At 32.3% G+C, this 26,539-nt stretch overlaps 2 protein-coding genes across 3 annotated transcripts; one reads left to right on the top strand and one right to left on the bottom strand.

The window, feature by feature from the left end:
* The first annotated feature begins 6,629 nt into the window (after nt 1-6,629).
* Nucleotides 6,630-19,165, top strand: LOC129795402 (chitin deacetylase 1). 2 transcript variants are annotated; one of them, XM_055836642.1, is made up of 5 exons: nt 6,630-7,102; nt 10,646-10,799; nt 11,009-11,139; nt 15,769-15,918; nt 17,447-19,165. In XM_055836642.1, exons 1-5 carry the CDS (start codon nt 7,051-7,053, stop codon nt 18,598-18,600), a joined length of 1,641 nt encoding a protein of 546 aa, XP_055692617.1. In that variant the 5' UTR covers nt 6,630-7,050; the 3' UTR covers nt 18,601-19,165. The 2 variants fall into 2 exon arrangements, with proteins under 2 accessions (XP_055692617.1, XP_055692618.1); XM_055836643.1 differs by lacking the exon at nt 11,009-11,139 and adding an exon at nt 11,311-11,423 and having other exon boundaries at nt 6,769-7,102.
* A 2,236-nt stretch (nt 19,166-21,401) lies between these two features.
* LOC129795401 (rab proteins geranylgeranyltransferase component A) lies at nt 21,402-24,769 on the bottom strand. The gene is made up of 3 exons (XM_055836641.1): nt 24,568-24,769; nt 23,993-24,483; nt 21,402-22,585 (listed from the first exon to the last, which is right to left on the bottom strand). Exons 1-3 carry the CDS (start codon nt 24,623-24,625, stop codon nt 21,482-21,484), a joined length of 1,653 nt encoding a protein of 550 aa, XP_055692616.1. The 5' UTR covers nt 24,626-24,769; the 3' UTR covers nt 21,402-21,481.
* Nucleotides 24,770-26,539: the final 1,770 nt, after the last annotated feature.

Genomic DNA, 26,539 nt, shown 5'->3' with positions numbered 1-26,539 from the left:
AACAGGTATTTTACTCGGAAGAGGGTTTTTCTACATGACGCGTAATAAATGGCGGTGTCTGTAAAAAAATTAACCCAGCTGGACTAAATTCTTTACCGATTTATCACAATGACAGGAGCTTTTTGACATTTTCTTGTTCTTCTTCAAGCGAAACGTCATTTTAGACAGCATAAAGCCATTTAAAGCCAGTTTGATTTTGAAATTTTTTTTAACCATTTTTATTTAACTTCGCCTAAAAAAGAATAAAAAATCTTTCAATGATTTTTTCTACATTCATATTTTTGATTTTACGTTACTTTGACGCCCACATAATTATTTTTTATTATAGACTTTATTGAAAATAAAAAATATCAATTAATTAAATTAAATTCTTCAACATTTTCAATTTATTTTCTGTTTTTTTTCTCTTGCTAATTTCTATTTTTAAATCAATGTAACAGGGAATTAAGCAAAGCGGACGCATATTAAGAGAAATTAATCAGCTAATAAAAATTCATAAATACTTGCCGGCCGGATAAATGTCAAACAAGAGTAGAAAAATATTTTTTTACAGCAAAAATGAAAAGTTATTAAACACGCATAGGAAGTTTTGATTTTTCTTGATTTAAAAAACCCAAATTTTTTCTATTCATTGTGCATAATGTCCTTTGTTTTTTTTATTAATTATCTGATGAACCTACCTCCATTTCATTTTTTTGAAGATTTTTTTTTAACCAGATAAAAAGTTTCCGGTTCGAAGACTAAAAAATCAAACAATTAAATATTAAAAAAAAACAACTTTCCCTATTTTGTGCATAATGTCCTTTAGTTTTTCTTTTCTTTTTTTTCTTAAATCTAGAGTACTTCCTTGAAGCTTTTCACCTTCAATTAATACGGAAATTTCAGTAAAAAGGAAATCATTTTATGCAAAATGTAGAGCATATTATGTAGTCAGACAAGACTTGTGTATAAATCAATAAAATACAATAAAGGAATTGTCTTAAAGAAAACTATATATGTATGTATGTAACTTTTTTTATGTGGACGTAAACTTTTCTTTTCCCTTTTTGCATTGCAGAAAAGTAATATTTTTGCACTATTTTATCATCAAGGTAATCAAGAAGTTATATTGAAAGTCTTGTAAAATACTTGTTTCGTATATCAAACATTGTAATGTGGTGAACTTTATGTCTCTTAACCCATTTTTGTTGCCCATCGTTAAATTACAAATTAGTTGGTATTCCACACAGGTACCTTTCACGCATTCCTTGTTTATCAAACTTATGATTTCGAATGCAAAGAAATGTGAATATGGTGAAGATTTTCAAGTTTTTCTTATTTTTTTTTCATGAAAATAGATTCAAAATGGCCACGTTCTGCCACTTTGAAATATTTCCTAAAGCTTCTGACTTAACCTAACGGCTAAAAATTCATTAAATTGCTTAGAAAATATGACTGTTTTAATCCGAAAAAATTCCTAACTCAGAAAATTAATGGTTGCAATTTAACATTTTCTTACTTTTAACATTTGGAGGACAGAACTGGTACTCGCTGCCAAATCGACTTTTTCTTAAATCATCACAGAATAAAATCTATCTAACTTATTGTCATATATTCTAAATCTCTGTGTAGAAGAATTAAATCATACTTCAGTTTCATCAAAAGAGAATTTAAAAAAAAAATACGTTTTCTTATTGAAAGAAAATTTAGGGTAAAGTTTGAGGTTAGAAATTCATCTCCTCTAAGCGTTACCTCTGAGCGCGATGCTTCTCCGAAGAAAAATTATACAAAGAAGATTTTAGGAGATAACTCTTTTCGGAAGCGCCGGTGCTTAGAAAGACACGCAAACTGCGTCGAAAGCTCCGGAGAAAGTAATTTTAATTCAGCTGGATTAAGACGCTTCCGGAAGGAGTTCTGAACTCCTAAAATTTTCTTTTTCAAAGTATTAAATCATTAAAAATGAAAAAGAAAGAATCACAGCTAAAAAATCCAATGAAACGCCTGAATCGTCTCAAACCAACTCTACTTCCTGACTCTAGAACTCTCAGAAAAATCGTTCGTCAGACATTTTTAGGTTAGGTATGCCGTTTTAAGGATATTTTGAGGTTAAATTTATTCATTATTGCTCAATAAATCAATGAAAATCAATCCGATTTGAATGAATTTTCATCGAAATTGATTAATAAGATTTTTCTTTAATAAAAAAATGTTTTCTTTTAAAGATTTTGAAGCCATTTTGTAAAACCGAAACTTTAACTGTTAAACTGAAACTTTCGAAATAACCAAAAAGGCATCACTTTTACTTTATCTGGCGACGTTTTACGCCGTTTTAATGACGTTTTCTTCCGAAATGTAATGATAGATGCGATAAATGACATAAATGGGTTAATGAAATTCCTCCATAAACCACGAATACCAAATCTCATAACACCTCAACTCTATCACTGGCTTTCCATATGCAAAAAAAAGAGAGAAATAAAACATATTTGCGGAAAGGAAAATCATTGCGAACCAATAAGTTTTTTTTTTTGAATTTCCGGTTCTACAAAAGGTAGCATTAATGCTACCAAGTTTCATCGTTACAATCCAAAATGTTTCTTTTTTTTCCGATTTTTTTTTGCAATTTGCCTCTTACTCGTTGGCCTGCAGAGGCAATCACGGACAGTGAAAGACGACGTCATTGCTTTTTCGCAAACTTCAGAAAACGTGGAGATTTTATGATGAGCCCGTTTTGGGGGATTTGGCAAATTTGGTCAAATTTGATGGATTTCGTAAACACATAAAATTGATTTGATAATGAGAAACATTTTTTTCTTCAACGTCGCTCTTAGAGAAATTTTTCAATTAAACTCTTTCTACCGGTATCATTGACCGCAACGTACTCAATCATTAATGACGATCGGGTATTTTCTCAAAAAAGGTTGAGTAGAATTTTTATTAGAATGCAGACTTGACTACAAATGATGGAATGTATAAAAAAAAATAAGAAAAAAAGAAGAAAAATAATAATTTTGACTAAAGTTGAGACGTACGTTTATTCGTCAATTTCTTACCTCCTTTATACTATGTATAGGTAAAATGCTATATACATACATAGGTGATAAAATGCCATGGGTGGGGTATCCTACTAAACAATATTGCAACCCCCACTCCCGAAAAAAAGACATAATTCCAACTCCACACACCAAAAAGTGGGAGAAGAAGGAACATGCGGGAGAAAAAGCTTGGAGAAACATTTGCATAAATTATTTTTATTTATTTTTTATTTAATATATATAAATAAATTTTCTAAGATCTTTAATAAATATTTTTTGTTTTTAATTTGTTAAAAAAAATTAAGAAGATGAATGTAAAAAAAACGTAAGATCCGCTTGTCGCAGAGTATTTTTCCCCTCCTTTCAGTTTCACCTCAAACCCAAGCAATTAAGGCTTCGACCTATTTAGTTGGTGTACCACAACGTAGAGATTTATCTATGCGTTGTAATTTAATTTATCAGTTTTGACTTCAATTTGAACTTATTTAATTATATACTAAAAATTGTTCGGAATTTGGTCTGCGGGGGATGATTAAAATGCAAATTGTTTGAGTCTTTCTCCTCCCATTTTAATGACAAAAAATGCAATAACTGTAGAGTGAGTAAAATTTTTTTTTTGTAATTTTTGTAGGAATTTTTCCTGTGTGAAAAAAAGCCACTTAATGACCAAATTAACGTATTTTTTTTCCTAGAGCGCCTGAAGAAAAATATAAACATTTTCGAAACATCGCTGAATGCAAACAATTGCATTTTAATCATCCCCCGCAGACCGAATTCTGAACAATTTTTAGTTTAAAATTTGCACGGTCGAAAAATCTTGTCTTTTTTTAATTATGTAGAACCTTAAGGTAAGTCGAGTGAGTTTCAAAGAACGGTCGAGACTAATTTTTAACGTAAATGAAAGATTTTGATTCATATTTTAGGACTTCTTACTGTTAATTTTTAAAGTTTCCTTGTTCTTAACATTTGTAACGTTTTAATAAGCTTTAATTAAATCATTTAAGTCCGATTTCATGCAACCGGGAAAGCTCTATACTCAAATGAACTCTTTCGGCTTTTGTCAGCCATTTTAGTAAAACACTCTTAACCATATGGCCACAGTGACCAATTTGGTCCTTTGTGTTTAATTTCTCGTTTAACCTAAATTTTCTCCCAAAAAGAAAACGTTTTCCAAATTTTCTTGTATCAAACTTTAAAATAATGAAATTTCCTACATATTGTTGAACTTTTCATATAAACAGATGATTTTCTTTACAAAAATATGGCGGACATTTCAGTGGCCATTTTGAATATTTCAAACGGCTGTTTTCGATATCTTCCGAGTTCTGTGAGAGATAAAAGACTGAATTAAAATATAGAAGTCGATTCTGTTAAAAATCTTTTTTTTTAGAATTCGTCAGTTTGATATTCTATGACAAATCTTAACAGATTTTGACAGTTTCTTTCTAGGGGAGGACGGGGTAATTTGGCCACTTTGGCGGTTTTTGGGATATATCAAGCAAATATGGTAGTATGAAGAAAACCAAATAGCCCTATTTTGTAGGAAATTTTCCGGCCTACAACTTCCCCATATAACACTTTTCTCTATCTCGATGAGAAATGGGTGAATTTTCCATTCTCCTGGACCCTTAGCTTAGTGTCCAAATTACCCCGAGCACGGGTAATTTGGACACTTTGGCGCACAAATTATTAAACATGAAAATTTTTGAACAATAAAAAAATTTTATTTTTTCGATTATTTTTTTGGAAGATAGGTTATTTATCTAAGATTCATTTCCAGTAATTTGCCAGATAAAAATATTTAACAGAGCCTCAAACTTTAACATTTTCTGAACCATAAACGGACAAAGTCTAAAAAAGGCCATTTTTCAAATTATCGTAAATTTCTTTTTTTAGATAAAATTTTTTATCCTACTTTGCTTATAATCTGTAAGAAAACATTAAAAGGCACAACCACAATAAATATCTTAAATGTGCGTCGGAAAATGTGCCGGAAAAACTCAAGTGGCCAAATTACCCCACTCCAATTTTCCGGAAAAAACCATTTCCACAGGAAAATCTGTTTGAGATATCGGAAAATGGATGTCACTATCGTGTTTATGATGGATCAATGACCCTTAATGGCTTAAAAGTTAATTTTTAAGTGTTAAAAATTTTTCGAAAATGACGTAGATTCAAAATGCCAAAAGCACTTGAAAAAGTGAAAAAATGATTTTTATCAAATAAAAGAAAATCTAATGATCGGATTTTCCTCAAACTTGGTACGATTGATTATCTCTATGGGGAGTATAAACTGTGGAGAAATGGATTTTCTAGCATTTACCATACTTGAGATATTCCCATTAATGACTTTGCCAAAGTGGCCAAATTACCCCGTGTTCCCCTATCTATACCTAATTTTTTTTAATTACTATTTCAGTGATTTCAAAGATCTTTTTAGCTGTTTTCAAACAAATTCATTGATTTTCTTTTATAGAACGACAACAGAACAATTTGAAAACATCAACTGCCAAAATCTTGTAGCAACTTTTACGTTACAAGAAAAGATTTTTGACAGAATCGATCCCATATATTTATAGGATATTTACTAATGTAATTTTTAAGCTTTTATTGAGTTTTTTCAGTTGTATTTCGCCACAAGATTTTATAACAAAAGGAGTGTTCGAATTATTTGTTAAGTAAGATTAGAATTGATCATCAAGAAGTTTCGGATTATATTTCAAGAAGATTGGAACTATTCGTCAGTATTCGGATAATTCGTCGAGATTCGTAATTTTCGTTAAAATTTGAATTATTCATCGAAATTAAAATTATTCGCCAAGACTCGAAATCTTTGTCAAGATCCGGATAATTTGTTATGAATTTGAATAATTCGTCAAGAAGTTTCAGACTATTCGTCAAAATTCTGATTTTTCTTCAAGATTCGAAATCTTTGTCAAAATTCGGAGTATTCGTCAAGATTCGGATAATTTGTTAAGCAGATTCAAATTGTTCATCAAAAAAATTTAGGACTATTTTTCAGGAAGATTGAAACTATTCGTCAAGAATCTGATTATTCGTCTAGATTATAATTATTCTTCAAGATTCGGATTGTTTGATAAGATGATTCGAATTTTTTTACCAAGAAGTTTCGGGCTATTTTTCAGGAAGATTGAAATTATTCGTCAAGTTTCGGATTATTCGGTGAAATTAGAATTATCCATCAAGATTCGGATAATTTGTTAAGAAGATTCGAATAGGTCATCAAAAAGTTTAAGACTTTCAAGAAGATTGAAACTATTCGTCAAGTTTCGGATTATTCCTCGAAATTAGAATTATTCTTCAAGATTCGGATAATTTGTTAAAAATAATCGAATAATTCATAATAATTAGTTTCAGAATATCCGTCAAAATTCTGATTTTTCTTCAAGAAGATTCAAAATCTTTGTCAAGATTCGTATTATTTTCCAACCCTCGAATTATTCGTCAAGATTCGGACGATTCGCTAAAATATTCCAAATATTCGCCAGATAAATATTTCTTATTTCATAAAGTCTGTACCCAATCCGCATCAATCAATCTTTCCACTCAATTACAATACTCTGTCCGCCATGTATGTGGTACACCAATGAATTTAAAAGAAGAAGAAGGAAAAAAAAGAGTTTTGCCACCAAATCAAAAGTCAATGAATGTTGTTGAGGGCAGTGGGAATACATCTTGCATATGTGGTGGGCTTTTGGAGAATTCTCCCCACTAAAGTGAAAGTTCTCATAAATAGACCCCAAGTGAGACGAACAACACCCAGTATCTGTGTGCCTTTTAGCGAAATCTGTAGTTTTTTCTGGATTTTCTTTGAAAGACAATAACTACATATAATCCACATACATATATGATACGAATAGCAAAAAAAAAGAAGGAAAATTAACCAAATAGTGTAAATGGATATAGCAAGTGTGAGGGTGTAAAAATTAAGACTTGTAAAAAAGAAAAGAAATATCTTTCATCATAAATAATTAATTATAAGTAATTTATCCAAATATTGGTACGACCAATAGAGATGGTGCGTGTCTCAAGCACGATTTTTATAATCGTGACCTCTGTGATTTTAGGTAAGTTTGTCTTCTTCTTCATTGAACACCGTGAGAGAGAGGTGTGTGCAGAGAAAGCGAAATTTTTTATAAACTTGATTTTTTTTCCTGCATCTCTACATAACACATTTTACTACATACAAGAATTAAATATATATAATAAAATACTTCAGAGTGTGTAAAAAAAATTTGCATAATTTTTTTACTGTAGGTATTTAATTGCATTACAATTAAATGAGGAAAGTGATGTGATTTTTTTATTGAGAAGAAAAAAAACATAAAAATTACCTACTTGTACGTACAGATTTATCTGCTTCTTCTCTCTCCACGATTTATCGGAGTATTAAAATGTACAATGAAAGAGCGGCAAGACTTTTTTTTTTGCTATATACATTACAGACTCACTTTTTATGTATATTTCACATCGTATGTATCGATGAAGAAAAACAGGTTTCCCTTCCTTTCTTTAAATACCTATAAGTTTATGTATATTTCATTAACTATATATGTATGATAAAACACGCCACATTGGCACCTTTCTCATTGTCAGCGAATTCCTGTACTGTTACTGTGCGGAATCATTCACAATATACATAACATATTAATTCTTTTACGCCAATTACAGTTTCTTGTGTGTCTCATTTTCACATATTTAATCTATATTCATAAACTACGCGACCACTATACTACATAAATGTAGTAAATAATACATAAATAGTAAATCGCGAGGAGATTTTTATGATCTTCACGCGTTATGTCTTCAACCAAGCATCGAATCGACTTTTTTTTTAGCATTCACACACAATTAGGTGACCTGCTACGGGAAACTAGAATTAATGGAAATTTTGTGAACTTTTTTTTAAGACTTTAAATAAAACTAAACGACCCACTTTACCACTTTAAATCTTCGTAATTCGCAATGATAGTTGATAAAAATTCGTAATAAAATAAAGAAATAATAAAAAGAAAACATCTCAATATTTATTCGGAATTTTGCGAAGCTTTAGAACTTTCTAATTTTTAGAAGACTTTGGATTTTTTTAACCCTTTCATGGCATAGTATTTCAAAAAAATTGAATTAGAATTTTTTAAAGTTCTTTGATTTTTTTTATCCAAATCACTTTCAATTAATGAAGAAGTTCTTTAAAAAGAATTAAAACTTATTATTGTTTAGTAATTAACCCATTCGCGTTTTTTGGGTCATACGCTGACCCAAACGTGAAACATTTTATTTTTTCTAATTATTTATAAATTTAATTGTTTTTCAAAGTTACAAATCCATTAAATTCACACAAAAAGTCCTCTGAAAGCATCTAAAAAATAAATATTATGATAAAAAGAGCTCATGTTTCAATGTTTAACGTGGACGCGAAAGGCTTAACCCTTTTCAACCGGCATGAAACATACAAACATAGAAACACTGATCTTTGTTTCACGCACAATATTTTATTCTAAAAAAGTTTTTTATTGACTTCTTTCTGCAAATTCAACAAATTATTTTGAATTTTTAAAAAATATTAATAAACTTATGATGATTTATGATTCTCTGAAAATCAACCCTTTCATGCAGCTTTAGACAAGATCAATAAGTCAATGGTGCACTAGCACAATCATGAAACATTAAATTCATGAAACATCAAACGTAAAAGAAATAACATTGGTTGAGAATTAGAAATAAATTATAAAATATAAAATCAATGTTTCAATGTTTTTTTTTAATGTTTCATGTCGATCGCGTGAAAAAGTTCTTGCATTCAGGTTCTTATAATAGAGAAAGTCTCACACGACCTTTGGATTATTTTCCCTCCCGTCAATCTCTAGTAAATTACAAATTAGTTTATAAATTTTCTAACTCTTTGAAACGAATTTGGTCACAAAAGTCATACTTTGACTGACATTTAAAACATTGAAATATTTCATTTTTGATTATCAAATAAATTAATCATTCTTTAAACTTGGTTAGTAAGGTCCTGGAATGCTTTGGAAGTAACAAAACGCATTTTTCCCAGAAAAAAAACCTCCAAGTTTTGCACAAAAAAAAATATTGCAATGAAAACATCAATGTTTCAATGTATTTATGTTTCATGCTAAACGCTAAGGAAAAAAAAGACAAAATAAACATTTTTTAACCGGCATTTTCCGGTGTTTTAAAAAGTAATTAAGTCAGCCCTTTAACCGGTTAAATTAAAGTTTAGGATTTTTTTTTAATCGTCACTAATTGTCTTAAAAGGGTTAAAATACGCTTTTGAATATTCCTTGTATAAATTTCTTAAATTACATAAAATCAAGTAAAGCCACCCCCGTATTTCATTCAAATTGCAAGGAAGGACAGTTATAAATCAAAATTAATTTAAATAATTGTAATCAGGAAGGTAAAATTGCTGTATTTATGGAAATTCTAGAAGGTGAAGCAGAGTGAGAAATACTTTCAATTTAAGAACATTGTTTGGAAAGCCTCTAACCAGCTTTCAAGCTCATTTGAAGTAATATAAAACTACATAAAAATTGATAAAGCCTGATGGAAAATATTGTTCCCAATATATAAAAAAGATTTTAAGATTTATGAAAATTTTTATTTTCTCTTCAAAAAAATCCCAGAATAATTAATTTCTGTTTTCCTTTTTTTTTTAAATTCACAATATTTTGTGCATAATCTCCTTTAGCAAAAGTTTATTAACCGCGCTGGTAATAGGCATTTTATAACGATTTTTTTAAAAGAATTTTAGATAAAAGAATTACCAGTGTGGAAACTTTATAGCATCCTCTTGTTAACCTTTTGGGGATCAGACTCAAGGGGTGATCCGAATATTTTGATTTTTTGATTAATTTTCCGAATATTGATAAATATTCCGAATATTTCTTTTACAGATAAACAACTCATACTAAAAAAAAACCGAATATCCTTTATCGGCTTGAATTTAGTACTTTCTTTGCTTAAATTTAAAACTTTTTGTTTTGAATCTATTATAGTACTTTATTAAGCTTTTTCTCTTCAATTTGAGCTTTCTGAGGACTGAAAACCTTAAAACTCTTTACGGTTTGAATTTAACATCTCTTAGGCTTAAATTTAGTACTTTTTAATCTTGAATTAAGCACTGTTAGGATTAAATTTAGCACTATTTAGGCTAGAATTTACTATTTATTAGGCTTTTTCTCATCAATCTGAGTCTTTTGGAGACTAAAGTTTAAATATCTCTTTCAGCTTAAATTCAATTCTTTTTAAGCTTAAATTTAGTACGTTTTATGCTTGAATTAAGTACTTTTTAGGTTAGAATTTACTATTCAGTAATCTTTTCGCCTCTATCTGAGCATTTTAATATTCAAAACCGAATAACTTATTAGAATTCTATAAAATAAAATCTGCAAGACTTTGCCGGTTCTTAACGTATTAAGACAGCCATCGTATCGTAACCAAATTTTGACATATTTACATACTTATTTTTTAAAATATCATATACAAATATGTAAAATATATTCATTTTCTCAAAAATTATCTAATAATTACTTAATTATTTTTTTTAAGATAAATTATTCAATAATTAAAATTTTTGATTTTCTTTCCAGTTGTTGCCAATGAAGAAATAAATCTTCGGGTAAAGAGACAAGAAGAGGATCCGGAAGGGCCAGATGTTGGATCAATTGAGGAATTATGTCACGATAGACCTGCCGATGAATACTTTCGTTTAACAACGGAAGGTGATTGCAGAGATGTTGTTCGGTAAATACGCTAATATATTTTCTTTTATATAATAATTAAAAATTGTTTAATTTAAAAAAATTGTATTTTTTAATGAAAATCTTTGCTGAAAAATTCCTCCCAAAAAATAAATCAGTTTTTATTTAAATATTTAAAAAAGAAAAAAGTTTTCTTCAGAGTTGCAAAGAGGAAAAATAAAGGAATGTATTATAATTAAATTTGCTAAATAGGTGTGACAATGCGGGTGAAAATGGGATCACTCGACTGGCCACAGTTCGATGTCCCATCGGACTAGCATTTGACGTTACTCGTCAGACATGTGACTGGAAGTCAAATGTAAAAAATTGTGACCAATTAGGCAGTAAGTGAAATGTGGGGGTTGACAACAAATGCAAAAAACTATCTTTTTTTTTAAACTAATTTCTCTTTTAATTTAAAAAAAATCTGCATTTTGGAACAACCCCCATAAAAGTTATTTCCTAACTCTTCTAAGTCCTCCTTCTTCTTCCTTTTCTTCGTGTTGCAAATATAGGTGTACCAGAGCTGGACTTAAACAAATTACATGCCCTTCTGGTTTAGCGTTCGACATTGAAAAGCAAACGTGCGATTGGAAAGCTAAAGTAACAAATTGCGAAAAAAAAGAAAGTAAGTCTTTCACACAGACCCTCCTACATGACACCCACAAAACTACCTCCATAAGAATTACCGCGATTTACTTACAACAACAACAACAAAACATGGTGTATTTAATATGAAACGGAATGTGTGGATATTTCTCTTTTTTTCTTCTTCTTGCGCAATCACAAATTAGTTTGATTTCTGAAAACTATATATACATATAAGTAGGTATATTAATGTAGGACGTATAATATGAAACTTTTACATATTTACATAAATAATATTTTTCTTTTCATTTTGATGCAATATATTAAAGAGTGGTCGGAATGCATAAATGGATGAAGTACCTAGTTAATCGGTTATCGATATACCTACATTTTTAACGGTTAAATAAACAAAATAGGGGAGGACGGGGTAATTTGGCCACTTTGGCGGTTTTTGAGATATATCAAGCAAGTGTGGTGGTACGAAGAAAAACAAATAGCCCTATATTGTAGGAAATTTTCCGGCCTACAACTTCCCCATACAACACTTTTCTCTATCTCGATGAGAAATTGGTGAATTTTCCATTCTCCTGGACCCTTAGCTTAGTGTCCAAATTACCCCGAGCACGGGTAATTTGGACACTTTGGCGCACAAATTATTAAACATGAAAATTTTTGAACAATAAAAAAAATTTATTTTTTCGATTATTTTTTTGGAAGATAGGTTATTTATCTAAGATTCATTTCCAGTAATTTGCCAGATAAAAATATTTAACAGAGCCTCAAACTTTAACATTTTCTGAACCATAAACGGGCAAAGTCTAAAAAAGGCCATTTTTCAAATTATCGTAAATTTTTTTTTAGATAAAATTTTTTATCCGACTTTGCTTATAATCTGTAAGAAAACATTAAAAGGCACTACCACAATAAATATCTTAAATGTGCGTCGGAAAATGTGCCGGAAAAACTCAAGTGGCCAAATTACCCCACTCCAATTTCCCGGAAAAAACCATTTCCACAGGAAAATCTGTTTGAGATATCGGAAAATGGATGTCACTATCGTGTTTATGATGGATCAATGACCCTTAATGGCTTAAAAGTTAATTTTTAAGTGTTAAAAATTTTTCGAAAATGACGTACATTCAAAATGCCAAAAGCACTTGAAAAAGTGAAAAAAATGATTTTTATCAAATAAAAGAAAATCTTATGATCGGATTTTCCTCAAACTTGGTACGATTGATTATCTCTATGGGGAGTATAAACTGTGGAGAAATGGATTTTCTAGCATTTACCATACTTAAGATATTCCCAATAATGACTTTGCCAAAGTGGCCAAATTACCCCGTCTTCCCCTATTTATTCGTTTTAAATTAATTTTATTTTTGAATCAACTTAAAAATGATTCGGAAACTTCTCCAAATTTCCAAAATAATTTGGGACCATCCCTAAACCCAGTTATGAGGCGGAATTCACTACTCAGTCGGTTTTTAAGTCGATCTTAAGGTTTTAAGTAATTTTTTTTAAGTCTGACTTAAAATTTTCAAGTCGGGCTTGGATTTTCCTGAGTTGTCCTTGAAAATATGTAAGATTTTTAGATTAAAGAACTATTTTATTTTATTTTATTTTATTTCCTTCTCATTTTATTTTAAAAATTTAAAGTCAGACTTAAAAAAGTGACTAAAAACCTTAAGATCGACTTCAAAACCGACTTAAAATTTTAAGCCCGACTGAGTAGTGAATTCCGCCCATGGTTAAGGATACGGCTTTATGGCTTTAGGTTCACCTAAGAAGGAAACTTCAGTTAATATCCAGGACGGAGTTCAATTTTTCGATCAGAAGATTAGTATTTTGGTCAGAAAAATCTTCCATTTGATCAGGAGAATGTTTTGCCTTAGTCAGGGGAATGCTCGATTTGGTCAGAAAAACGTTCCATCTCGTTCAAACCAAAATTATATTAAATAAAAATTGTCATGATCAAGGGCTAGATTCAGCGAAACAAATCATTGACTTTAATTTTATATTGTTGTGACAAAATTAGTATAACAATACCTACTTTTGAAAATTAAAATATTTTTCTGTCCAAATTGAGCATTTTCCCGCCGGCCGAAACAAATCATTCTCCTGACCAAATTAAAGATTTTTCTGACCGATAATTTTTTTTTTTTATAATTCATCCATTTAAGGTTCTCCTCAGAATTTTCCTGACAGAAATAGAATATTTTCCTGATCTAATGAAAGAATTTTCTTTACTATTTTTCTGATCAATGAATTATTTTTGAAAAAATACTTTCGGTTAATTTTTTTCCTAGATTCCAACCTAAAAATCTACGCAAAAATAAATTTAATTTAAGAGAAAAATTACTCTTAAATTAATTTTAAAGTGACAACAAAAGGAGTTTATTCACAAAATGTAGGAGAAAGAAAAAATCAGAGGTGTCATAATTTTTGAAGGGTCATTAAATTTGAAATAATTGAACGCATACGGAGAAATATCCACCATACTTATTTTTGTAAAATATTTTTTGTAGAAATTCAAATCAAATTTTTAGTAGACAACAAAAATGTAAAAACGGAAAGTAAATTATTTAACTGTTTATATGGTTTTGGCTTATTGGAATATTAGATTTTCTTTCGTTTCAAAGTTTTTTTTTATAACATTAACGGGTGAGCTTTCAAAACAAGTAAGAAGGGCTTTAGTCGTGGCATTCATTGAAATTCAAATAAGGCGAGAACTCATATAAAAGTCGTAATAAGACAATTCTCTTGCGATTTAATGGCGTAAATAAGAATTTACTACGAATTTACATTTGCATAAGAAACATAACCTCAATTATCTTTCTTACTTTGAATCGTTCCTAATTAATCGTATCGAAATTTGAGGTTATGTTGCTTGGAAATTTGTAAATCATGCAGTAAATTTTTGAATCTTTATTGTTTCATCGTCTAAGTCAGGGGGATGCCCAACCCCGAGAAATCAGTACTTTTAGTGAGGCAGCAGGTTTTTCCGATCAAAATAAGTGATCAGTTTGCACAATTCCACTTGCAATCGATAGTACATTTAATTAGCTCTCGGTTGATCCCTTCTCATCATCGAAATAACATTATTAATATAAAAAAAGTTAAAGTGTTTCTCGGGAATCGGTCGAGATTGAGCGAGATTCGAGAATTCCTCATACATTTTTGTCAACAAAAAGTGACTTTTCTTCACTGAAAATGAGGTTAAACCATCCCCTTGGTCTAAGTAATAAAAATGTAAAGAAAATCTTGAAATTAGTTCTCAAACTTTGTAAATTTTTTATTTAAATACTTTATGAGGATTTTATATGAACAATTTTATATAAACAAACCAACACATTCAGACAAACAAGAAAGCAATTGAGTAAAAATGTAGTTTTTTGCTGTATTAATAAATGCGAGCGGTTTAAGGTCCAGCATTTGGTGTAAATATGGAATTAAAAACAACAACAACAAACAAATAAGGAAATATTTTGTACAAAAAGTAGATGAGAATTTTTTTGAGCTTTTGTGGTTTAACATTTTATTAATTTTCTAACACTCCTTGCAGCTATTCTTTTACTTTTCTTTACTTTTCTTGTGTTTTTTCTTTGTGTTTTATGTGTTTTATTATGAAGGAGTTTATTCATTTTCTTGTAAAAAATCATAGAAGGAAAAAGATTTTTTATTAAAAGTTTCTGAAAAGAAATCAAAAATAAAATTTTGAAATAAAGATGAATAAACTCCTTTCAGTGTAGAATTACTCTATTTCTTCTGTAAATGATATATGTATGTAATGTAAATAATTGTTATTTACTATTTATTTTTTATTTAATAAGGATTTGGTATGTCTTGCAAAAGAATTAAAAATTAATCTTTGAATTATTAAAATATTAAGAAAGGTTTTAGGTTTCTTTGTATGATGGTCCAAATTGAACTTTCTTCAACAAAGAACAAAGAACTTTCTAATAAAAATTTTCTTTTAAAAAGAATTTAAAAAAAAAAGTCAATTCGGACCTTCTTCCTCTATTTTACCAAATAAATAATTCTTTAGTAGAAATAACAAAAACTTTGAATTGTATCTACACTCTAAAAATTAATTTACTAATTATTTTTATTTCTATAAAAGTGTTTCTTAATTAATTTATTTTTCGTTTGTTTATGTTGTGATTTATTTTGGCTTTGGGTCATTTTTATTTTCCTTCTAACAAACATAAAAAAAAAGAAAAAATTCGCATCAAATGTGTAGAAAGTTGTGTCAACGAAAATTTCAGAGACACCTATTCGCAACACGTGGCACTAAAAAACTTTCATTTGGTGTGCTAATTGAAGAAAAACTATTTAAAAAATATTTATAAAAATTAATCCTGTCTCTTATTGTGTTATCTACATAGAACCACGTAAAGTTCTTCCAATTTTGAAAACGGATGAACCCGTTTGCCCCGAAGGACGCTTGTCCTGTGGAAATGGAGAATGTGTGGAAAAGGAACTTTTCTGCAATGGAAAACCCGATTGCAAGGATGAATCCGATGAAAATGCCTGCAGTAAGTTAACCAAAATAAAATTTTCTTTTTAATTTTAAACTTAAGCAATTTACGTTAAATTGATTTTATGGAGAAGAAGCAAGCCAGAATGGAAAGAAATTATGACTTTTCCTGAGAGATCAGTCGATAAAACAGACGTCAAGACTAAAGGAAAACTCGGAAAATTCTTATTTCTAAATTTTAGAAATAAATTCTAACTCTTCAAGTGAGAAAATACTTCTGCTGACCTTTCTGGCCCAGCTATGTTGAAATTTCCTAATAATTTCCAAAATATAAAAGAAAAATGCTAACAGATGGCGCTACTTTCAACAAAGATGAATTTTAACAGTTTTTAATGAATTTCTTTAGTAATAAAAACACGAATGATTAAAATTAGAGGCAGGACATGAAATTTCAAAGAAACTACAAAAATAAAAATATTTAGAGTCAAGAAATCACCGACATTTGACAAGGAAAACGTTGATTTTCAAGGAAAAAAAACATGGCGTCGTCATTTTACAAGCTCAACAATTTTTTTTTCTTGAGGAAACAAGGAAGAGATAAAATTTTTTGATTAGAAACTCAAGATTTTGGTCTTTCTGACTAACAAAAGCACATTCTGCTGGCCAAAACGGAACATTCTCCTGACGAAAAACAGATTTTTTTGACGAAAATCCCCACTTTCTGATCAAAAAATGAGACCCAAAAAGAAGCTGTTTCTACAATAGTTCAGAAACAATGCACTTGTGTTTTATTCACGTTTTCTGGCATTTTAGCCCTATCGCGTCCATTGAATCATTTTACTTTAATTTGATTTTTTCCAACTTAGAAATGCGTCAATTCTACGTAAATTAGACAAAAGAAATGGTTCTGACTGTGAAATGTTTTCTGAGAGCATCCATAGAATAAGTATTGCAATAAAAGGAGCGCATGTTTCAAGGGTTAAATCAAGCATGAAACATTTATTCAAAAGATCTGGTAATTCTAACCAACAAATGTATTGTGAGGTTATGTTATTTAAGCTTTAATTTTTCTTACAAAATATCGTCGCCATTTTATGCGTAAAGAAAAACTAATAATTTTTACAAAACAAAATGAACGAAAAACTAAGTTTTCAAGTACCAATTTGAAACATTTATTTACTCCTTGGGGCTTACTTTCTCCGGTAAGCGTCAAATATTTCTTGAAACATCAATGAAACATGCAATTTTACTGACTTTTCGATGCTTTGCGTGACTGTTTAAAAATCTAATAATTCTAACCAACAAACGTATTGTGAGGTTATGTTATTTAAGCTCTAATTTTTCTTTCAAAACATCGTCGCCATAAATAAAAGATTGTATTTGCAAGTGCTTAAACTCTTTATTTGCTCCAAGAAATTACAAGAATAAAAAACTTTCTCCGGTAAGCACAAAAGATTTCTTGAAACATCGATGAAACATGCGCTTTTCTTGACTTTTCGACGCTTTACATGGCTGCTTAACGACATTTTTATTTTAAATTTAGTTCAAAAACATTTTTTATAAATTATTCTCTTTCTCCTCAACAGCTGTGGATCTAGATCCAAATCGAGCACCTGAATGTGATCCAACACAGTGTATCCTTCCGGATTGTTTCTGCTCTGCTGACGGAACACGTATCCCGGGGAATATTGAACCACAGCAAGTCCCCCAAATGATCACAATCACCTTCAATGGTGCCGTTAATGTTGACAACATTGATTTGTACGAAGACATTTTCAACGGGCAACGTCAGAACCCCAATGGATGCCAGATTAAGGGAACCTTCTTTGTTTCACACAAATACACCAACTATTCGGCTGTTCAGGACCTCCATAGGCGTGGACATGAGATTTCGGTGTTCTCACTGACGCACAAAGATGAACCAAACTACTGGACGCATGGAACCTACGATGACTGGCTTGCTGAAATGGCCGGGGCTAGGCTCATCATTGAGCGCTTTGCAAATATAACTGATGGCTCCATCATTGGCATGCGTGCGCCATATTTGCGCGTTGGCGGGAATAAGCAATTTGAAATGATGGCCGATCAATTCTTCGTGTATGACGCCTCGATCACTGCATCCCTCGGGCGTGTTCCCATCTGGCCGTACACCCTGTACTTCCGCATGCCGCACAAGTGCAATGGAAACGCCCACAACTGCCCATCGCGAAGTCATCCCGTCTGGGAGATGGTAATGAATGAACTGGATCGTCGTGATGACCCGACATTCGACGAAAGCCTTCCGGGTTGCCATATGATCGACTCCTGTTCAAACGTCCAAACTGGCGAACAGTTCGGACGTCTTCTGCGACACAACTTCAACCGTCACTACAACACCAATCGTGCCCCATTGGGACTCCACTTCCACGCATCCTGGCTCAAATCCAAAAAGGAATATCGCGATGAACTCAATAAATTCATTGAGGAAATGCTGGGACGCAATGACGTCTTCTTCGTCACCATGCTCCAAGTTATTCAATGGATGCAAAACCCAACGGAATTGAATGCCCTTCGTGATTTCCAAGAATGGAAGGAGAAGTGTGATGTTAAAGGGCAACCCTACTGCTCTCTCCCCAATGCCTGCCCCCTGACAACAAGAGAACTCCCCGGGGAGACTCTCCGTCTCTTCACATGCATGGAATGCCCCAATAACTATCCCTGGATTCTTGATCCAACAGGAGATGGATTTTCTGTGAAATAATTTAAGAGAGTCAAAAGACACACACTTAGGAACTTTTCCTATCTATTTTTACTACACTTTTATACGAATAATGAGACACTGGAGTAACACAGCAGCACCGGCTAAAAAAATGGTGTCTGTAACAAGAATCCTAAGTATACATATTACGTTCGGCGTGGTTTGCGACTACGATCAGTTGAGGTTATGTGGGTGTCAAGATACAGAATGTTAATCTTCAAAACCTGAAGAAGGAGACAGAAAACCTCCGAAATGTCACAGAAAAATTGAGGTTATATTCCGTATTTTGACAGGAAAATAAAACAATACAATTTCACCATTCGAACTGACTTTGAATCTTCTCTTTAGCTTACAATAAGTTGCAAATATAGGAAATATTCTTTTTATAACAATTAAAAGTAACATCACAAATAAAATTTTAAACAAAAAAGTGGGTAATTTTCATCTTCAAATCAATAAATTGTTTTTTTGTTTTATAATTTTCGTTATTCTACGACGACTTATGTCTTTTTGTATCAATTTTTATGATTTTTATTAAATAAAAAGTCGCTGAAGGTCTAAAAACAAACATTTTTGTTTTTCCTAAATCCCATCTCCACATTCAAAAGAGAAAAATCTTTCTTTTCATTAAAATATGTATTTCTTAATTTTGAAAAACTCGATATTACAATGTTAAAAAATATTGTGAAATTTTATAAATAAAAAAATAAAACAAAAAAAAGTTTTTGTTCTTATGATTTTGGCTGATTCATTATGTGATTCAAGCTGACAGACAATGAAAGAATCGATCGATTCAGTTCAATCGGTAATTTTTAAGAGATCATTTAAGTAAGTTCATTAAAAAGATTTGAAATAAAAAAAGCCAAGAATTGATTAATAATAAATAAAAATCAAAATATATAGAGATATTTTGGCATCTTGCGCGAAAATTCAATATGGCTTCAGCGTCCTTTTTTCGAAGTCAACTGAAACAACGATTTTTTGTATTTGCAGAAATCTTAGGCTTTGAAAAATAAAAAATTCCTTTCGATAAAATTTATTAAAAAATATCTACAAAGCAAAAAGAAATTATAAACTGAAAATATAAATAATTTCTGTAAATCAGAAATCGTTTCTAGGGGATATTTTAATATTTTTTACTTAAAAATAGATAAAACTTAATTTAAAAAATGACTTTAAAACTTTTAGTAGCACCTACGGGTTTACGAAAAAAAACGATTACTAAAAAATAGAAGCTTCTGTAACAGCAATTCAAACTTCTAACGTTTAAAACTTCGTTTCTAACAATTGAAGGTTTTGTTCTCTCTAATACTTTACGTTTGACATTTTATTGTTTAATATTTAAGAAACTTTTTCAAACATTTCAACATTTATATTAACCTTTGACATTTGTTTTTTGTTTGTTTTTTCAAAGCTTGATATTTTTGTTTTGAACAACATACACAATGGTTTCAAACGTTCCAACGTTTTATTTCTAACGTTTAACGTTTTTTTTTCAAACTAATAACTTAACTTTTATGATATTTTAAAACATTTTCTATTACGAAGTTTAACATTTTACATTATTATTGTTATTATTCTAACGTTTAATATTCGTTGCCAAACATTTAATGATTTTTATGTTTTTTTAACGTTCAAATGTTTATTCTAGCGTATTATATTGTCTTAACATTCAATGATTCTTTTCTAACGTTTAGCTTAATATTTCTATTATTAGAACATTTTTAATAACGTTGTGATCTAACGTTTGTTGTTTGTTTTCCATATTTGACTGTTTTCGTTATTTGATGTAATTTTTACCTTAAACTTTTAAACTTTAGAAGTGTTTAGGCTGTTTAGGCATCAAAATACCTTCCCTGAGTGCGCCACTGTTCAGTAAATAACTATAGAATTCATTTTTTAACGCTTTGTTTTTTTAACGTTTGACGTTTATTCGAAAATTTTATTTCATTTTTTTTTATTTTGTATTTTTTACCAAAAGTTTCTTAAAATTCAAGAATGTTTAGGTAGTAAAACACTCTGACTACGCCCCTGTGTTTAGTAAAGTTTTGTAAACAACATAACCTAACAATCCTATATGTTCATATTTTACTTTTTTTCAGTAAAGAATTATTCTTTCCAAGATGAACTAAAAGAGTCTTGGAGATTATTTTAGTATCTTAGAAGTGTTGAAATGTGAGAATTTGCTCTGTAATCCATAAAAATATCCTCTCTGGAAGGACTCAAGGTATAGCGTCCATAGTTTTCGGCTCTCTTCAACCTTTTCTGAATCTATTAAAATTCTAATTTCCTTCCGATTGATCCATGAGTCTTTAGACTTACCTTTAGTAGACATTTTAATTCAGCAGAAGTCTCAAATTCACTAATTTTCACTTGAAATTCCCAATCAGTCGTTATATTGTTCACTCACTGTATGAAAATGGCGGGAAAATGCTTTTCCACTTTTCTACCGTTTCCATCGCGAAATTCACTGAAAATCATTAACATTTGGCTTAAGAGCAATTAATTTGCTTCATTAAATGGTTCTTTCAGTTGAAAGAATTGAAATAAAGTCCAGAAAACGCCAAAGAACAACCAAAATTAATAAAAAGAATTTGTTGAATGAAGAAAAATTCTACATTTTGACACATGCCAATTTGAGCGACATTTTGAGCGACGGTTCAGAGTCAAAATGTGGGACACACTAATAGTTTGTTTGTTTTTTTCAAATAAGAATGTTTACATTTTTTCTAACCTCAAATTTCTTAAAATTTTTTTGAGAATCTTTCTTTGCCATTAAAAAACGTTAAGAAAAACAAAGGAAATTCCTTAATTGATGTCTTTTATTTGAGAAATAATAAAAAAAAAACTTTATACATTGTTTGTTTTCTTGTTTAAAAATGATTTAAAAGACAATCTCTTCGGGTTCAGGGCATCGCGGTAGGAATTCCTCATCGGGGTAGATTTTATGGAAGAGTTCCCGCCCCTGCTGGATTGACGTGTCGTAGTCAAGCTCGAGATAGGGGCCACATGCGAGGTGCACGCCATCGGGTAATTTATCGTAGTTATCACATTTGTAGCACTGCGGAATGGTGAAGTAGAGCGAGAAGAGGATTCGTGGCTTCTTTGCTGCCCTGCTGGGTGCTTCGGCGGGAGCATCAGTGGGCTCTGGGGGGGCTGTTGTTGCCTCGTCGACGTCACTTTCGTACGTTGAGAGCAGCTGATCGACGTAGGGTTGCAAATCCAATCGCGGATCAATATCAGCATCACACGTTATGTGAATCACAAAGACACCTGGTGGGCAGGTGCCACTGTAGTGGGAGAGTTGAATCACAAAGGCTCCCTGTTTGTCTGCCGGCGTGTCCGTGGCCGGGGGGAGCTTCAGGAGGGCAACGCCACCGCCTCCGGTGTTGTCAGCTGCCCCGCCAAGGGGGGCGTCCACGAGGAAGATTCCGCGGGACATGTTGCCACACTTCCGGGGCGCAATCATCTCGGGCAATCCCGCCAGGCAGCTACGGTTCTGATATTCACCCGTGATTGAAATTGTCCCTGACCCAAAGACAATATTGTCCGTTTGGATGCTTCCCTGCTGCCCAATTTCCATCGCAAGGCGACGCCCGGAACTTCCGGGCGTGTCTGATTGCAGTGTGATTCGCTCAATGGGACGCCGGAGGCAGTAAATGCCACCGAAGACAGCACAGAGGCGACAGAAACACTGCGGAAGTTCCCCACAGCCGTACATGGGGAAGAGAAAGGGGGTATTCCCATACCTGCCGAGGCTCTCAATGAAGCGTCGCACCCGATGGAGGCCCTTCTCGAAAGATGTGTGCACATTTGACATGCTTATCGCATCGAGAAGGTAATGAATGAGCTTCGGCGGGAGGTGCTTCGTCTCCAGGAATTGCCGGAAGGTATTCTCGCGATTATACTCGAACTCTTCATTCCCTTCTTCGCATTGCATACACGTTTCGAGCATCTTCATCAGGATTCGCTTCTCAACCATTGAAACCTGCAAGAGAGAAACGTCCGGAAGTTGAGATTTTGTTCGTTTTTCATTCAAAAAGTCAATCATAACGCGTCCAGTTATAAGAGTTGGTATACCACAACGTGGAGGGGTTAGTATATGCGTTGTAATTCAATTTTTAAGTAGTATTAGAAGGCAAAGTTGATTTTTTTAATGAAATTCATCAATTTTTTGCATAAAAATGCTCATATCTTAAGTTCTTTAACACCTACAGAAACTTGACTAGTTTTGGAAAAGTCTTGAAACAAGCTATATAAGTTGGCATATACACTAACCTCAAAAAGTTTCCGGGCAAGCAAAAATGGGGTATTTTTTAAAGAAAATTTCAAGTGGCTATATCTCTGGCTATGGTTGACCGATATTCAAAAATCTACCTTTTTTGAAAAGGTACATTCCTCACCTCTCCAAAACTGGCAAATTTTTGAAAATCGGTCAACCCGTTAATTTTTGGCAGTCATTTTGGTAAACCTAGGCGAAAGTATTTTTTCACAATTTTACAAATTTTCACTTTGACCTCTTGCATCTTGGCCGCTAGTGTACCGATTTCGACAAATAGAGTATCACTGGAAAGGTAATTTAATTCCCTTTCTAAATCTGCTAAATTTTTGAAAATCGGTCAAGCGGTTTAGTCGTGATAGCCATTCTAGTGAACCATAGTGAGAAAATACACTTTTGACTATATCTCAGCCTGTGGTTGACCAATTTGAATAAACTCGAATTCAAATGATAGCCAATCATGTCCTTTAACGATAAAACGATAAGAGATGTTCGGAGATATTGCCCCTTAAAGTTAGGCAATTTTTGTTTTTGATCTTAGCGCCTCTTGCGGATGTTTTTGAAACTTGAAATGTTCTAAACAGTTGTAGGGCTTCTCAATACCTTTCATTTGATACCAAGATGGTCAAAATCGGTCAAGCCGAGAACGAGTTATATCGAAAAACATTTTTTGCTTTAGACCGCCATATTTTCTAAACCGCTTGACCGATTTTCAAGTATGAATAGTCGATGAAAACGTCTCACTGAGCACTACAACATACTTAAATTTCAGGCCTCTAGCTTTAAGGGAACTGGTTGATGGTGTTTCAAAATGGCGGACGGCGGCCATCTTGGATTTTGAAAATGCGAAAAAATGAAATTTTACACCCACATTTCTATAGAAAACTTCAAACCGGAAGTCTATCTGTTACCGTTCTCGAGCTATAGAGCAAAGTTTAGAGTCCCGGATGGCAGGCCGGCCGGATCAAAAATTTTCGTAATATGGGATGTCTAAAACGTGCTCATACCAAGTTTGAGCCCGATCTGAGGTGGTGGGTTTTTCCGACGATTACAATTCTTGATGTTGGCCACGATTGTGGTATACCAGCTAATTTCAAAGAATTTCGTCAGTTTAACCTCTTTTGTGTTGAAAACATCCGCCCTGGAGCACGGGACTGTCTTAATCTGCCCATCGTAGAGCGTTGCAATCCTATCCACGGACCGGAATTCAGCGTATCGACAGATATTCGATGAGATCAGCAGTTCAACCATTGCTCCGCGCGCAAAGAGAAGTTTCGGGGCGAGATCAATGTTGAATTTATGTGAATCACGCATTATTCGTTCCTTTGACCACCCTGTTGTCGTTTCCGCCTCTGCGTCACACTGTTCCGGAACGTGCCACTGCATCTGGACATTCTGCACTTGATTGCTGTGCCTCCACAGTTGCACCCCATTGGACTCAAGCATCTCCTGTTGCTGCTCCCCACCGCTACATTCCTCACGCAATCCCTGAAGGTTCTTCAGATTGAATGACGCCCAGTAGCTCCCGTAGTATTCATTCACATCCAAATGCAGCACTGTCTTCCCCACACGACTAGCTGCAGCTGCTACAATTGATTCCGTGAGACCTTTTCCGGCAGGGTGAGGAAGAACAAAAGAAAACGGAAGTCTTCATTTTCTGGGTGAAAATTCCCCCTTTTTGGGGCACCTACCTGTGCCAATGACAGTCAAATCAAATTCCCGCGGGAGGTCTTCACGTTCATCCGTCATTTTCTTTCAGCTTCTCGGGGGAAATTGCCGGGAAAATTGGGTCAGAAAAATGCAAAAAAGGAAAAATATGTTACAATACAATTTACACGCAATTCTGCAGCGAAGATTGACAGATTTTGCGCTCAGTCGTCGATTGAGTCACATAATCACGTAACTTTTATATTGAAATTTTGGTACATAATTTTAAAATTTTTCCACAACTTTTATTTCTTTTTCAATTTTGTAAAAAAAAATGGTAAAACTTTTTATAAAACGTAAATAACGTAAATGTGAAGAATAACACTGGAAGCTTAACCCTTTGGCCAATATTCGGGATTAGCCAATTCAAAATATTAGTTTTTAGATCTAAAATGGCTCCAGTATGAGAAGCAAAACTCCTAAAAATATTTTTAAAGCCCAAAAAAGGTTTAAAAAACCGAAAAGTGGATTAAATCTAGAAATTTAAGTTGAGAAATGACTAAATTCAACCCGAAATATATTATTTGGCTTTCAGTTCTAAAAAGACACAGACTTGGGAGCAAAAGCCTAAAAAAATATTCAATTTTAACTCAAAAGAAAAAGGGATTAAACACGAGCCAAAAAAGGTACTAAATTCATTTTTCGGTTTTGATTTATTCAATTTTTATTAGAGGATACGAGGTAAATTGTCGCTTCGCTCCAATTTTCCTCGCCCCGCTTCGCGGGGGGTTTTGCGCTTCGCGCAAATTTCAGAGAGAAAAAATTGTGATGATTTATAAGTATGATTGGGCACACCTATCAATCCCAAAGAAAAATTTGCAAAGAAATCATTTTCATACAACATTTCAGGCGCCAAATTCAAAAATTCGCAAAAACTGCATGAGAGTTATATGGAGGCTACCTGAAGGGGGGCTTCGGGGGGAAAATGGATACGGCCACTCGAAACCGCCTATTATAAGGAGCCTCTGTACCAAATTTCATCACGATTGGTCAAACGGTGTAGATTTGTATAGCCGAACACGACTGATTACCAACAAACAGACCTTTCTTTATTATATAGATAGATGTACGAAAATATTCATATCTTGGGAAATATTCGGATTATTCATCAAAAAATCAAAATATTTGACAAATAAAAACACTCTTTGGTTTTTCTTTAACCCCTGGAGGAATTTCCTGGCCACCAGTCTATCAACAGTTTAATCTGTTTATTTTAGCTCCTGGATTTGAATTTCATATAAAAAAATTTAGTGAATAGGTAAAAAATAAAGAAATAGCAGAAGCAGTGAAGAGAATTGGTTACATAAAGAAGGTGCGTGAAAAGACTACCTATTCTTTGTGTCGATAAATCTCAAAAGGTATTCTGTAACAACTATTTTGAAATTTTTGAATAAAAATAAACTTTTCCACTCACATGTTGTGTAGAGTTTTACTTCTTCTCGCTTTGCCAAGTTGGAGAGATGGTATCGCAAAACAAAATGGCAATAATTGAGGACGGTGTTGATGAATCTTCGAGTCGGCAGGTGAGCCGCTAAGTCAGTGAGGAAATGATTCAGGAAATGCTCAGGACAGTGTTAAAAATTCCCATAAATTCAATAATGCGCTTCTACAGAAAATGCTTCCCCCAACTTGAGTTCGTCTTTCATCTCGTTGGTCTTATTCCGCTTATCCTTCATTAACTTCTTCTTCTTCGTCTTAAAAAAAAACACTTCAAAGGTGAAATACCCTTAAATATGTTAACCAGACTTACCAGAAAGCCACAAATTTTTAATAATAATGATTTGAAGAATAAAAATTGGCCACTGTGGCCAATACAGTCCTTCACGTTATTCGTGTGTTAGTAAAGTAAATTAATTTTCAGAGATATTTCGCCCAAATTTTCACTGATTTCTTACATTTATTTAGCTTATATTAACTTATTATTTTCATTAAATTTAATATGATTTTTAAGCTTTA

The sequence above is a fragment of the Lutzomyia longipalpis genome, chromosome 4 (genome assembly GCF_024334085.1).
Source record: "Lutzomyia longipalpis isolate SR_M1_2022 chromosome 4, ASM2433408v1".
NCBI classification, from domain to species: domain Eukaryota; kingdom Metazoa; phylum Arthropoda; class Insecta; order Diptera; family Psychodidae; genus Lutzomyia; species Lutzomyia longipalpis.
Note: the sequence above shows the minus strand (reverse complement) of the source record. Positions and strands in the feature narration are given on the sequence as shown.

Bases quoted from the DNA above. Each gene is read 5' to 3' on its own strand.
- LOC129795402 (XM_055836642.1), top strand. From the start codon at position 7,051: ATGGTGCGTGTCTCAAGCACGATTTTTATAATCGTGACCTCTGTGATT. The intron at 10,800-11,008 runs GTAAATACGCTA...TTTGCTAAATAG, and splicing joins GATTGCAGAGATGTTGTTCG to GTGTGACAATGCGGGTGAAA. The intron at 11,140-15,768 runs GTAAGTGAAATG...TTATCTACATAG, and splicing joins AAATTGTGACCAATTAGGCA to AACCACGTAAAGTTCTTCCA.
- LOC129795401 (XM_055836641.1), bottom strand. From the start codon at position 24,625: ATGACGGATGAACGTGAAGACCTCCCGCGGGAATTTGATTTGACTGTC. The intron at 24,484-24,567 runs GTAGGTGCCCCA...CTGCCGGAAAAG, and splicing joins TTTGACTGTCATTGGCACAG to GTCTCACGGAATCAATTGTA. The intron at 22,586-23,992 runs GTTAAACTGACG...TCTCTCTTGCAG, and splicing joins ATGTTTTCAACACAAAAGAG to GTTTCAATGGTTGAGAAGCG.